We start from the raw sequence: 13,647 nt of genomic DNA, 5'->3' as shown, positions 1-13,647 counted from the left end.
CAAAACACACCACACAGCTTAAACTGTAAAACCTTTATTAAGGGTGCGCTGTATTCCAAGCCAACACATTTTACAAAAATTCCACTGAAGCAAAGTCAGAATTCACCATGTGAAAGACCATTACAGTGTAATAATTACACCTTCATTCGTACGTTTCTTATATTTTTCCAAATCCAGTGAGAAAAGGATTCATCAGTTCAATTACTACTGATAATAAAGGGAAGGGAAAAAAAGCCGATTAACAGGGCAAAAGAAAATCATGAGCTGCAAACCTAGTGAGTCATGAATGTAAGAAGATTTAAAAAAAAAAACAAAACAAAAAAAGAAAAACTGTACAGAGTTCTGGGAATTAAACTATCGCCTTTTCTGGAAGATATTTCCTCGTCCTCCCGGCCCACCCCGGCCTCGACCTCTCGCAGCCACTGCAACACAAGAACAGAGGTGGTCACGTTTTTATTAAATATAAATAAATAAACAAATAAACTAAATCCCTGCTGTGCACATTTACTAGTACAGTTCAGGATGACAAAAACACATCAGGAGGCTGGTACTGCATCTAAAACGGCACTTCAGCGCCCCCTAATGACTGTCATGTATTTGTACAGCTGCTGTAAATACACTGACAAAAGACCACATTACAAAAACAAGGATGGTTGGACAATACATTGTTATTTTTGCTTGTTTTATTCTTCCTCATTGCAACTCCGACAGCATATAATGCCAAATGATAATTATATTCACTGCAACATGGGAAAGTTTGTTGAAGAAGCACAAACATCCACCATCTTTAACTCGCAGTCACGAGTGTAACTCATTCACTCAAAAATTACATTGGCCCTAAAACAACTTCCTTTTGGTTGTTAGATACAAAAAGATTTTTTAGTCAGCCCATACAGGTGTTTTTTTTGTTGTTATTGTCATGGCCAAAAATACTTGATTTTGCTGTGACTTTTCTCAAAATTTAAGATGCAATTTGCAAAGTTGTACTTTTCTTGCAGAAGTCTACTTGAATCGACAAAATTGTTTTGCACGGTCTTCCACAGTAATGATAAATTACACCTTTTAGTTGTACTCATGTTCACCGCATGTGATGACATCACATAAGCTGCGAAAATCGGCCAAAATCTGCACAAAAACTGCTAATTTTGGAAAAGTTGAAAGCTCCTGTGAATATTGTGACGTTTTTCATTTTGCGTGAATTTCTCTTGATTTAAAATAACCAAATAAATAAATACAAGCAGATTGACGCCTGTTTATTTACCACAACTGCAGACAAAAGCACTTTAATATCTACTTCAATGAAATTTCTCTCTTCGGTTCTTGACAGCCTGCTGAAATCCTTCCTTTAATTCTCTCACTAATCGCACAGCTTCATGCAAATTAGATACTAATAAGCAGAGTCTATTCCCAGTTTTCATTTCATGCAATTCGCTACATTTTTAGGTCATGCCACAGTTTCAGGAAACAGACACTTTTGTTCAGACGCTACTCAAATCTGCATTCAACATACTGTTTCCCCACCACAACACTGCACCATAAGACGCTCATTTATTCAGAGCCTCTTGGTGAAAGAGTTGGAAATGCATGTTCAAAGAACAGGTAAAACATGTAGAAAGTATTAACAAACATTGGTTTGAACGATGCTGAAGGAAATACACAATTTCTTATGATGGATAAAACAAAGCTCCGTAAAACTAGCCAGTAGTCGTAATAAAACCAAAAACCCGGAATAAAGGCTAGAAATGTAATTAAAATGCACAAAGAATTGTTGTAGAAGCGCCTCTCAAATTGAACAATCAAATGAAAAATGATGTGCTCGCAGACATCTTGTTTACATCAAGCACAGATTTTAAAGAAAATCAATTCTTAAATTTAAAAAAGTTCACCCTTTTATTTACTTAATAAAAGTACACAGTACAAAATTATACTTTGTGCTCATCTGTGATCAGCTCATGATATTGAGGCACATTTATACATAAACAATACTAAAATAAAAGCAGCTACAACCTCTGAGATGTGAGTGTTGTATAAAACCTGTGATGATACTAAACAGGTGTTGTGCTTTACCTTGAGCTTTAAGAATGGCGGCTTTGCCCCGGCCAGCTCCTGCCCCCTGGTTCTTATTCTTCACACTCTTCAGCATGGGAGCGTTCTTCAGCATGTCCGGCAGGATGAGGAAGCGGATCTTACTGCCGCGGATGTAGACTTGCTCCAGCTGCGCCACCCGGCCATCACGATACGTCACTGTGATGTTGGACATCTGAGACAGAAAACACAGTTAACGTGGCGTGTGTGTTCCTGCGGTGTGTAGCAGATAATCCTGTACTCAAATGAAAACTGATTACTCAGTAAACAATCAGACACCAATAATTATGCATAACTATTCACTACAGCTATAGTAATTTTGCTTATTATTTCTCAATCACAGCTCATGGACCAAAAAGGAAAAAAAAAAGAAGAAAAAAACAAAAAAAAAAAGATCGCTCACCGCAAGTGGTGACTAAACTTTTAATTTGTTTCCACTTATGTTTGGAATTACAGTTTATTACAGTGTGAAGATTTTTTTTTTTTACCTGCATCACACATCCAGTCAGGAAAATACCCAGATGCATGGCATTATTTTGCAGTAAATCTTTTTTACTCAAAGTTCATAAAAACCAGAGGGGGAAAAAAAAAAAAAAAAAGGTTTAAAGTGGAGTTTCCACACTTTCCACTGATTGTACGAGTGTTCAGCTCTAACAAACCCAACACCACAAGCTGGAATATTCACAGCCGTGGTGCAGCCGTTACCTGACAGTTCATGTTGTCCTCAGCTTCGATGAGTTTGCCTCTGTAAACCTCACCGGTGTTGGTCTCACAGGTGACGATGTGACCTTCAGCTTCATGCAGGACTTTGATGGGGACGCCGATAGACATGATGAAAATCTACAGCATGACAGGAAACAAGCCAGATAATAAAACACATCATTTTCTACAAATGAAAAACTCCACTTCAAACTTCCATCTTTTGCTTTTGGATATGAACATGGCCTCCAATTTTATGACACTTATACTATATTTGGATATAATGAGATATTGTCTTGCCATATCTACATCACAGACCTCATACAAACTAAATACGGGTCATTAAATCTAGACCTCTGCCACTCTAAATCATACAGAGATAAAGTAGTGCGATAAGATCACAATTATTTGAATAAATTTTAATAAATAGTTATATGAGAGACGGAGAGAGCACACGAGTGCGATAGTCTGTGTGCAGGCACATTAACTGCATGAGTTTAACCGTATGTTACTATGGTTACAGTTGTTCATATGGAGCGCATTAATTCAGAAAGGTGATTAAACTGACCGGAACTACCTGTGCATTACACGGTTTGAACGCAAACCTTCCAGCCAATCAGAATCGAGTATTCAGACAGACTGTAGCGTAAGTTTGTAACATTTAAAAAAAACAGTATTACTTTAAATTATTTAAATGCATTTTATTTTATGTTAGTAGAAACTTGTTTGGAATAAAATATAAGGATTAAGAATAAGAATGAATTAAAATACAATTTTCTGTTTGGCTAATTAGCTACATATATATTCCATTCATACTGCAGCCTGTGAGATTTAACTAGCGATAGTAAAATAAATTACTTCTCAATCAAACAATATTCACACTTACAGAAAGAAAATATCATTATTTATCCTTAAACACTTAGATAATATTAAAAGCCGCATTAGCTAACATTTAGCAGTACACCGGTTTTTTTTTTTTTTTTTTTTTTTGCTAGCAGTTAGCTAACGTGGCTAGTTCCATTCAGAGTTCACTGAAACGTTAAAACTTAAAATCGCTGTTTAAAACTCTCACTCATACGTAAAGCATATTGTAAAGATTGAAACCGTTCGCATATTTACCTTTATTCGTCTGGTAATAAATAAGAACCCTTTATGCTTTCCAATTCAGACGGAAGCAGCAACGTGAGTATTTGTAACGTTTTCCCGCTCCCACAATGCAGCAGAGTAAAGAGGCGGAAGTGATGTCAAAGCCGGAAACGTGTTCGTTGTGTGATGGGAGTTGTAGTGAAAAGTTGGAGCGGTTTTGTGGTTTTATCCGCAGCAGAGGGCAGAAATGATGTACTAACGTGCTTCAATCCTAAATGATTTAATATTAGATGTAAATGTGAACTAAAAGTTTTCGGTCAAAATGTCGCCTTTTCTGTTAGAATTTCTGTTAGAACCTTAGATAAAATCACACAATCACCTTAATTGGTTCATTTGCTTAATAGGTTGAATAATTAATTTCTTGATTAATTGGTTGATTATTTATCTATTTAAGCATCACAAAGAGATTATGTGCTTAAAAGATATGTGATTATTTTATGTTTCATTTCATATAGTTATATAAAATTATAAAAAAAAATAACATTGAAAAAGCTGATTCATTATTTTTTTTTTCAAATCCAATTTGCTGCAGTTTGGAGCTCAAAAAAGTAAAAAAAAATTTTTAAAGTTTGAATTAATTACAGACTACACAGTACATTTCTATAGCTAGTGTTAAAGATTACTTTATAGTTATATTATATTGTATTATATTACAATGTCACTTTTTGAAAATCAAATTAAAAATGAAACTTTCTGTTCTGTAAAGAAAATTGTTGTTGTTGTTGTTGTTGCTGCTGCTTCTGCTGCTGCTGCTGCTGTAATTATTGTTGTTCCAGCTAATGAAGTCAGATATTTTTTTCAGAAGCCTGAAATGCAGGATTATGTTCACGTGGATTTCCTCCACATTCTCCCACATTCTCCCACAAGGCTCCACATCCACAGCAACCCAGACCAGGATCAAGCACTTACTGAAAATGAGTGAAAGAGTGAGAGTAGATCTGACAGTAGTGCTACCAACGCTTTATTGTTTCTATAGTAACAGCTTATCCATGAACTTGTATGGAGGATGCTCCACATAAACAGATAAAATAATGTATGTGCATGTGATCGTAGGTATTTGTACGGACATGTTTATTTAATATTTTGTATTATTTTTCCGTAGTGTAAGCACTTTGTAACACTCAGAAGTTTTCTGATACGGGAAAGTATTCAGGACAAAGGAGTTTCCAGTTACTCAGGACACAGGACAAGCTAAAAAACATTTTGTCGTATTAACTTCAAGAGAGAGGAAAGAAAGACACTGGTGAGATTACAACTCATTATAGCTGCTATAATGTAAATGATACCAGGAAATAACTTGTTTTGTGGATGTCGTTTCACAACATAAAATATAACTACAGATGGACAAAATGCATGATGTATAATTCTTTATACAAGCATGTAATCATTGGCAAATCACTGTATAAGAGGAACATCCTGTTTTAGGAAAACAATCAACCTCGGGGAGGTAACAGTATCTCCGCCTCGCATCGGGCCACTTCACACAACCCTGGAATTGATTATTTATCCTTTGTCCTTAATAATCTCATAATAAACGTTATTAAATCCTCAACAAAAATGTCTTTAACTGAAAGCGTGCTGAAATATAGGAGAAAAGGAGAAAAATTCAATGCCTGCAATGTCCCCTTTTCAGCAAATATCATCAATCAGCAGAGACGTGTTCTGTGTGATTGCTTTGATTTTCCTCCTTTAATGGAAGACTGTGTCATCCAAAAAACTTTTTAGCCTCAGATCTACAGTGATGTCACACTTCAGTGGGATATCTTGTCATCTAAAAACATGAACTAAACTTCACTGTGTACTGTAGCTCGAAACTGGAACCTTATTTATAGACACCACTATCTTGGACATCCAGAATCATATTTTTCTTTAGAGTAGTTTGGCATCACTCCATTCTCTCGCCCCTCAGGGACTGCCACCTAGTTTAACTTCCAAAAGTTTAAGCTGAATTGTAGCAGAAAGCAGGAAGTGATGTGGTTGATGATGAGGTTCCACTTTTAAAAAAGTTTTGTACATACATTGCACACTATGATAGCTATTTTTATGAGATTACAGAGCTTAATGATGTCCTAGTGAAGCAGGGATATCATGATTCATTTGGTTGTTTTATAGATAAGTTTTTAGGTGACAAACTTCACTTCAAAAAGCAAACTTCATGCACAGCACATCTCGTCCAACTACAATCGCAATAAGTGGAACATTTTGGATGTTGAGTTTTTCTAAAGCAAACTGCACCTTTAAAGAATCAGTCATTAAAGTTAAAGTGTATTGTGTTTTTAACAACTCGGTAGCCACCAGGAAACAGCAGATGAATTTATTCAACACGGATCTCGAAACTGACCTTGAGAAAGTGAAGCTTTACACATTTGAGGAATTTCACCCGCTGTGCTCGGCTGGAGAGAGAAACACAAGTGAGTTGATGTTGCTGTAAATCTCAGAAAACATCTCCGAATCTCATTTCAGTAGCTGAATGAAGGTGTCAGTAAACACTGATGTGTGACTTGCTCTGACTCTGACTCACACCCCAATAAAGACCTCAGTGGAGGGAATCCAGAGCACAGCACGAAATCCTTAAGGACAATATCTCTCATTAAAGGATGGAGCTGTCACAGTCCAATAACATTCCAATAACAGTGAGAATAAAAAACTGTCTGACTTTATTAAATCCACTTTTGCACACTCACTCACTCACATACTCACATACACACCCACATTCTTAATTCTTCTTTTTCTTCTTCTTCTTCTTCTTCTTAATAATAATAATAACAATAATAATAACAATAATAATAATAATAATAATAATATTTACTTGAATATATATAATCACATTCTTCTGAAAAGAAAGATTACACAATTCTTATCAAATGGACTCACATTTATCTTGCTTCATGTTCATCATAAAGAAATTGTTTAAAAATTAATAAAATATGTCTGGTAGCAGCACAATCCTGCCATGGCCATCCCAGTCCCCTGACTTGAAACAGATAGAAAACCTGTGGGGTGAACTGAAGAGGAGAGTCCACCACTGTGGACCTCGAAATTTGAAGGATCTGGAGAGATTCTGTATGGAGGAATGGCCTCAAATCCCTTGCCGTGTATTCTCCAACCTCATCAGGCATTACAGGAGAAGACTCAGAGCTGTTATCTTGGCAAAGGGAGGTAGCATAAAGTATTGACTAAAAAGGTGCCAATAATTGTTGCACACCTATATTTAACAAAGATTTTCTTTGATGTTGTGTTGTGTTTGCAATTCTTTGATATCCATGAGAGCAGAGTATTTTTGTGATTTATTTTAAACAAAAGATCAAACAGTTAAACAATAAAGACAAATTTTCACAGCCTTCTTTTCTCATATTTACCAAGCGTGCCAATATTACTGGAGGGCACTGAAGTAACTTATATAATCCACATCATGTGATGTTTCTCCTGTTTACAGTATGGAGCTCCACAGAGAGCAGAGTTTCTGCTCAGAGCAGATGTTTTATTGAAGAAACTTCACCTAAAATCACACACAGAGTCCTGACTTTTACACCACCAACAGCATATTTACAAAGGAAAGCTGACTGAGGATCATGAAGGAGTTTGAAGTCTTTAAGGATATCTTCAGCCACTGGTGGTTATTAGGATGATATGTGAGAGCCTTTCTGGAGTAAATTGTCTTACTCATGGCAAAACCCTCAGTTTGGCTTGTGAAGATCTCATACTGTAAATACAAATGGTTTGTAATGGATGATGGGATTTAAAGAAGAATTTTCTGACTGAACTGGAAGTTAAACTGGAGCCAGTGTATGCAATGCTGCACAGCTGTTCCAGGGCCTGGTGGCATTTAGAAAGAAAAAAAAAGAGAAGAAGATATAAACAGCTGGAGCTCTTCGAATGTGCAAGTAGCATGGAGCCTAATTATAGTTAATAGATAAGCCTCACTTTAGCTGTTTCTCTCTTCTACATTTCCATGAGAACACATCATGAAGGCTATTCTGGACAACCGACCGTACCTTCTTGTTATTGTCCCGCAGAAATAAAATCCCTGTTTAAGGACAACATCATAATCTTCAGTCTGCACCCACATTTACATAAGGAGTCTTCATATTTTCTGACCCCTTAAAGAACAATTCCTATATTACTGCTGTCTAATAAGGTCATGTTTATAATTTTATTACCACCATCATTGTGATGGCCTTGAATTTGCAAAGTATCCATAGCTACATTATCACTAACAAGTATCTCACTAGATAAGGATTTTAGGACAACAAAAAGAAAAATATACACACGACAAATCGAACAAATGTATCTAATTTACTGGCTTTTCAATGTCTCATAGCTGTTTGTATAAAAAAAAAAAAGATTAATTTCCCACAAGTCATTGTCACATGACATCATATTTCCAAGCACCACCTTAAAAAACACAACAACAACAACAACAACAACAACAACAAAAATACTGACTGAGTGCCGAATCCTTGCAACTCACTGTACGAAGCTCTTCAATGAAATTATCCTAGGACTTAGCACCACATAATATTTAGACTGAAAGAGAATGCACAGCTAGTGGTTCATCCTGCAAGAAATGTTCCTGCACCACTCAGATCACATTTAAAGAAGAAACTGGACAGAATGACAATACTTGGAGTTATCAGAAAGATAGAAGAGTCTATAGACTTCCACTAGGGATTTGCTCATTCAGCCACAAGAGCATTAGTGAGGTCGGGCACTGATTTGGGACAAGGAGGCCTGGTGCACAGTCTATGTTCCAGTTCATCCCAAAGGTGTCCAGTGAGGTTAAGACCAGTTCTTCCACACCAACTTTGGCAAACCATGTCTTCACGGAGCTCGCTTTGTGCACAGGGGCATTGTCATGTTGGAACATGTTTGGGCCTCTTAGTTTCAGTGAAGGGAAACTGTAATACTACAGCATACAAAGAAATTCTATACAATTGTGTGCTTCCAACTTTGTGGCAACAGTTTGGGGAGGAACCACATATGGGTGTGCTGGTCAGGTGTCCATAAAGTTTTGACCATATAGTGTATGTGTTTTGAGAGAATTGAGAGTACACATGGATGTAAAAGATCTCAATGAAAATATCAAACATGAGCACTATGAGATCCAAAAGCATGAAGAGATCACCAGTGAAATGTCAGGTGCCAAATATTTTACAAAGCTGGATGCACTGTAAAACCAGATAAGTTCATTTAACTTAAAAAAATTTGAGGAAACTAATTACCTCAAAATTTTTAAGTTGATAAATCAATTTCTTTAAGCCAAATACACTAAAATATAACAAGTTTGAGTTAAATTTTTGTTATATTTAAGTGTATTTGGCTTAATTTTTTGAGTTAAATGAACTATACGGTTTTACAGTGTGGAAAGAGTTTAATTAGAGCATATAATTGTGAGGTTGACAAAAGTTCTGCAAAGCATCAGAAAGAATGGACTGTACTGCAACATAAGCAAATGCCAGTCTGGTGTTCATGATAGCACATTCTTTGGAGACAGACTCTCTGTATAAGGGATCCAACCAGACCAAGAGAAATACTGAACATGAGCAGTCAAGAACAGATAAGAAAATAGCATTGAGCATGATGGGGATGTTTAACTTAATTGGAACTTTTGTTTGCTGAAACATCCTTCATGCATGAGCTACTGCTCCAGACAAATGAGCTGCATGGACAGCCAAACATCAGTGTGAGTGGCAAAGGCTTAAAACAACACTTTGCTCAAATGGGTTGGTGGTTGGGCTTGAGAAATTTCATGGCTATTTACAGCTTGTCCAATGCCACTGTAGAAACGGACAACTGTCCACTAATAGCAATCATCAAAAAAGAATCTGAATTAGTTGTCACTGAGGATTCAGCACCTAATGATGAAATTGCATGATATGGCTTTAATTTATTTTGCATGCCTTGTAAAACACTTGGTGAAGAGAGTTGTGCCAAATCTGCAGAAAAAGAAGTGACATTTTGTGTTAACATGGGTTCTACTACATTTCCTGTGTCAGAATTTAAGTCAAAAGAAATAGCAGAAGAAACTGTTCAGGATGCACAGTTACAAAATATAGTTGAGAACATGCTCAATGCATGGCTTACAGGTTCTGGTCCACTGTATTATCATATCAGAGATGAGTTAAGTGTTGTGAATGGGCTAGTATTGAAACAGAATAGAATCATCAGCAGAGACAGCTACGAGAAATCATCTACTGGACAGGAATCAACAGAGACATTAAAGAACTCATAAGCAGGTGTGAGACATGTATACAAACAAATGAGACAAACATAACAGCAAATTATAGAGCCAGTGCTGATTGCTGACATACCAAAATGCAAATTGTGGCAAATTGCAGGAATGGACTTATTTAATCTAACGCAGAGGTCAGGAACCTGAGCCATATATGGCTCTTTCAGTGATTGTCTATGGCTCAACGGTGGGAGGAAAATATAAACAAAAACAATCACGACTCAGCTAGGGTGTCAATTCAATTAAAACTCTACATATTACATATTTAAAATTGTACATAATTCATAATCGATGCCCATTTATCATGTATACACAAACAAATCGCCATGTGGCACAATAAGCTCAAATTTCATTGGACAATGTGGAATGACGTGGTAATTTCTCAGTCTAATTCATAAATCGGTTGAAAATTACATAGGCAGTCTGTTTTCAGTTTTTTAACAAAGGTGAAATGGCTAAAAGAACAAGAAATACGTTCGTATCGTTCTTTCTAGTCCAAGCGGTCAGACGAATTTGCATATTTGGAGGTCGCATTAATGGTAAGTCGTGTTCATTTTACTCCCACTTATGTACTGCATCTTGTATTGAGTTACCATTTGATAAACCTATCATAGTTGGTTAAATGAAGTCAAAGTGCTAACTACAAGCCTATTAGGTGAAGTGCAGGCTGTCAAGTCAAAAACATGCTAAATGTGAAATGGCCTTTATTACATTGCTATTTTTTCTAATTATGCAATGATAGTAAAGATAATAACTAGAATAATAAAGAGACATATAAAAAAGTAAAAATAAATAAATAAATAAAAAGTTTCACTTTTCTCTTGCTCTTTAAAGAAAAAAAATCATTATTTATTTATTTATTTATTTTTGCTTTTATGGCTGTGCCAGCTGAAAAGGTTCCTGACCTCTGATCTAAAGGGTCAAGATTATTCAGAAGTCATTAATTACTATGCTAACTTCCCAGAAATGGCACTGCTGTCAAACACATTACAAGTTGCAAATTGTGCTAAGATGTGTTGTGTCACAAGTTGTGTCATCACGCACATGAAATTCTTCTTTGCAAGACATGGAATTCAACACTGGCTCTTACATTGCACTGCTTAACCACAGAGCTTCACCCCTGGAATGTAGTCTTTGCCCTGCTGACGAAATTGCAAAATCTGTATAACACTTCCCTTTTTCTCAAAGCAAGAATGTACCAAGCTACAAAAGAGTAAATCAGACATCATTCTAGGACAGATCAGCCAATTCTGTCCAAACATTAGCAAGTAATGATGTAGTTAGGATTGAAGGTCCTGATGCCTGGGATAGGAAATCAATTGTTCTTCACAAAGTGGCTCTGAGGTCTGAAAATGAGTGAGACTTTACAAGAGCACAGTGACGGCAATACTAAGTTTTTCCAGTTCACCTTCTGCAATCTGTAACACTATCACAGACACTGACACACTATGCTAGTGCAAACATACATAACAGCAAACCAGACCCATCTTGAAGAGAGCTTAAAAACCTGACAGACTTTAGCTGTGGGAAAAAAATGCAATAATTCATTTTTATTATTGATCATGGAGTAAGTTCATATCCAAAATGTCTTCTTTTATTTGGTGTTGGAAATGTCTTTGAATTTGATACTGTTTGCATCTGTTATGTTCTTTCAAAAATGTCTTTAATAGAAGCAAAAACCAGAACTATTTGGTATCTGATCACAGAGGATGAATTAAAATATTAATTGATTCAGAGAACAAGTTGCTGGATACTGAAGAAGACTGAAATGTGTCTGGGTGTGAAAGTCCAAATGTGGACATATTATAGAATAACACTAAACAACAGTTGTTAGTGTTAAAGGTATGGTCAGGATGACCAATGAATCAGTAAATGTATTGGTAAACAAACTGGTGAAAGAATTGGTGAAGAGTTAGTGAATGAATCAATAACTCAGTGAACAACTAGGTGAATAAAGCAGTAATTGAATTTGTAAGTGGAATGAATTGGTGAACAAATCGGTGGAGGAATCAGTGAAGGAATCTATACATGAATACATGAACAAATCAGTGAATGAACTAGTAGATGAATCAGTGAATGTATTGATAAACAAATTGGTGAACAAATTGGTAAATAAATTAGTGAATGAATCAGTAAATGAATCAGTGAACAAATTAGTGAACATATAAAGGAATTGGTAAATGAATCAGTGACTGAATAGGTTGATAAATCTGTGAACAAACCTGTAAATGAGTCAGTGAATGAACAGATCAACAAATCAGTGAAGGAATCAGTGAATATAGAGTACTGTGCGAAAGTCTTAGTTACCCTATATTTTTAATACAAACGTTGTTATAGACTTTTTCTTTTATGACTTCTACATTATCGAGTCAGTACAAAAACTATAGATTTCCAAACATTAGCTTTCTAGCTCAAAATATATATTTTTTATTTCATTATGTTTGCATGTCAGTATAGAAAGCAGCATATTGCGTAAGAGACCACTTTTCAGACAAAACACACAATGAAGGATGTTGGGTATTGCTGCAAAAATAAGAAACAAGTAGGACAGTCAAAGTCTCCAGAAGAACTGGTTCTGCAAGATGCTAATTTCCTCAAAAAAACTGCACACATTGTGCCTGAGACTACTTGTTTTTTTTCAGCAAAGCGTTGTCACACTGAATATTGACTTTGTTTCATTTATTATTGTTTAAAGCTCTTTATAGTGTATATATATATATATATATATATATATATATATATATATATATATATATATATATATAAGAAATATTTGATTTCATTATTTTTGGCATCTTTGCTCTACAACATTTCGTTGCATGTGCCTAAGACTTTTGCACAGTACTGTGTCTGTAAATGAATTGTTGAATGAAACATTGAACAAATTTGTGAACAAATCTGTAAATGAATCAGGAAATGAATCAGTCAACATGACCCATTTTACCCTGGCAGATGCCCAAAATATGGGTATGCCTGAAAAAGCCTTATCAGCCAGTCAGCTGCCAGATAACTACGGCGATGCCCAAATAAAAACAAACTGTTAATTCTACACATCAGACTGCACCACACACACACACACACACACACACACACACACACACACGCAGGGGAATTTTTTAATGCCGAGCTCTGACTATATGAGAAAATTTAAATCCATTTGAGGCCAGATGAAGATTTTATTGATGGAAGCAAAATAACTTAAAACAGTGAATAGTTTTCCAGGAAAGTCATTTCATCTGTTCGGCTGTTCCACCTATTTGCTCCCTTTTTTTAACAGACACTGTACCTTTTCCAACAGATGTGTAGTTCATCTTCCAGAATATGTGTGTTTTTATTTCACCTGTAGCAAAAGCACTGTATTTTATGAAGCGGATGGTTTTAACGCACATCTCGTTCCCACCACAGAGTCGCATAATGACGCCAAAGGGAAGCTAATGGCACAATAAAAGGCACCATCACGTCCCTGTGCATCTGATTTGTATCGC

At 35.9% G+C, this 13,647-nt stretch overlaps 1 protein-coding gene across 2 annotated transcripts; it reads right to left on the bottom strand.

Moving 5' to 3' along the window:
* Positions 1–18: 18 nt before the first annotated feature.
* Positions 19–4,014, bottom strand: snrpd3l (small nuclear ribonucleoprotein D3 polypeptide, like). Of its 2 annotated transcripts, none has more exons than XM_053648823.1 (4): positions 3,904–4,014; positions 2,791–2,925; positions 2,068–2,260; positions 19–422 (listed from the first exon to the last, which is right to left on the bottom strand). In XM_053648823.1, exons 2-4 carry the CDS (start codon positions 2,914–2,916, stop codon positions 355–357), a joined length of 387 nt encoding a protein of 128 aa, XP_053504798.1. In that variant the 5' UTR covers positions 2,917–2,925; positions 3,904–4,014; the 3' UTR covers positions 19–354. The 2 variants fall into 2 exon arrangements, with proteins under 2 accessions (XP_053504798.1, XP_053504800.1); XM_053648825.1 differs by lacking the exon at positions 3,904–4,014 and adding an exon at positions 3,103–3,280.
* Between the last annotated feature and the right edge of the window lie 9,633 nt (positions 4,015–13,647).

The sequence above is a fragment of the Ictalurus furcatus genome, chromosome 18 (assembly GCF_023375685.1).
Source record: "Ictalurus furcatus strain D&B chromosome 18, Billie_1.0, whole genome shotgun sequence".
NCBI classification, from domain to species: Eukaryota; Metazoa; Chordata; class Actinopteri; order Siluriformes; family Ictaluridae; genus Ictalurus; species Ictalurus furcatus.
The sequence above is the reverse complement of the archived record's forward strand: the minus strand, read 5'-3'. Positions and strand labels throughout refer to the sequence as shown.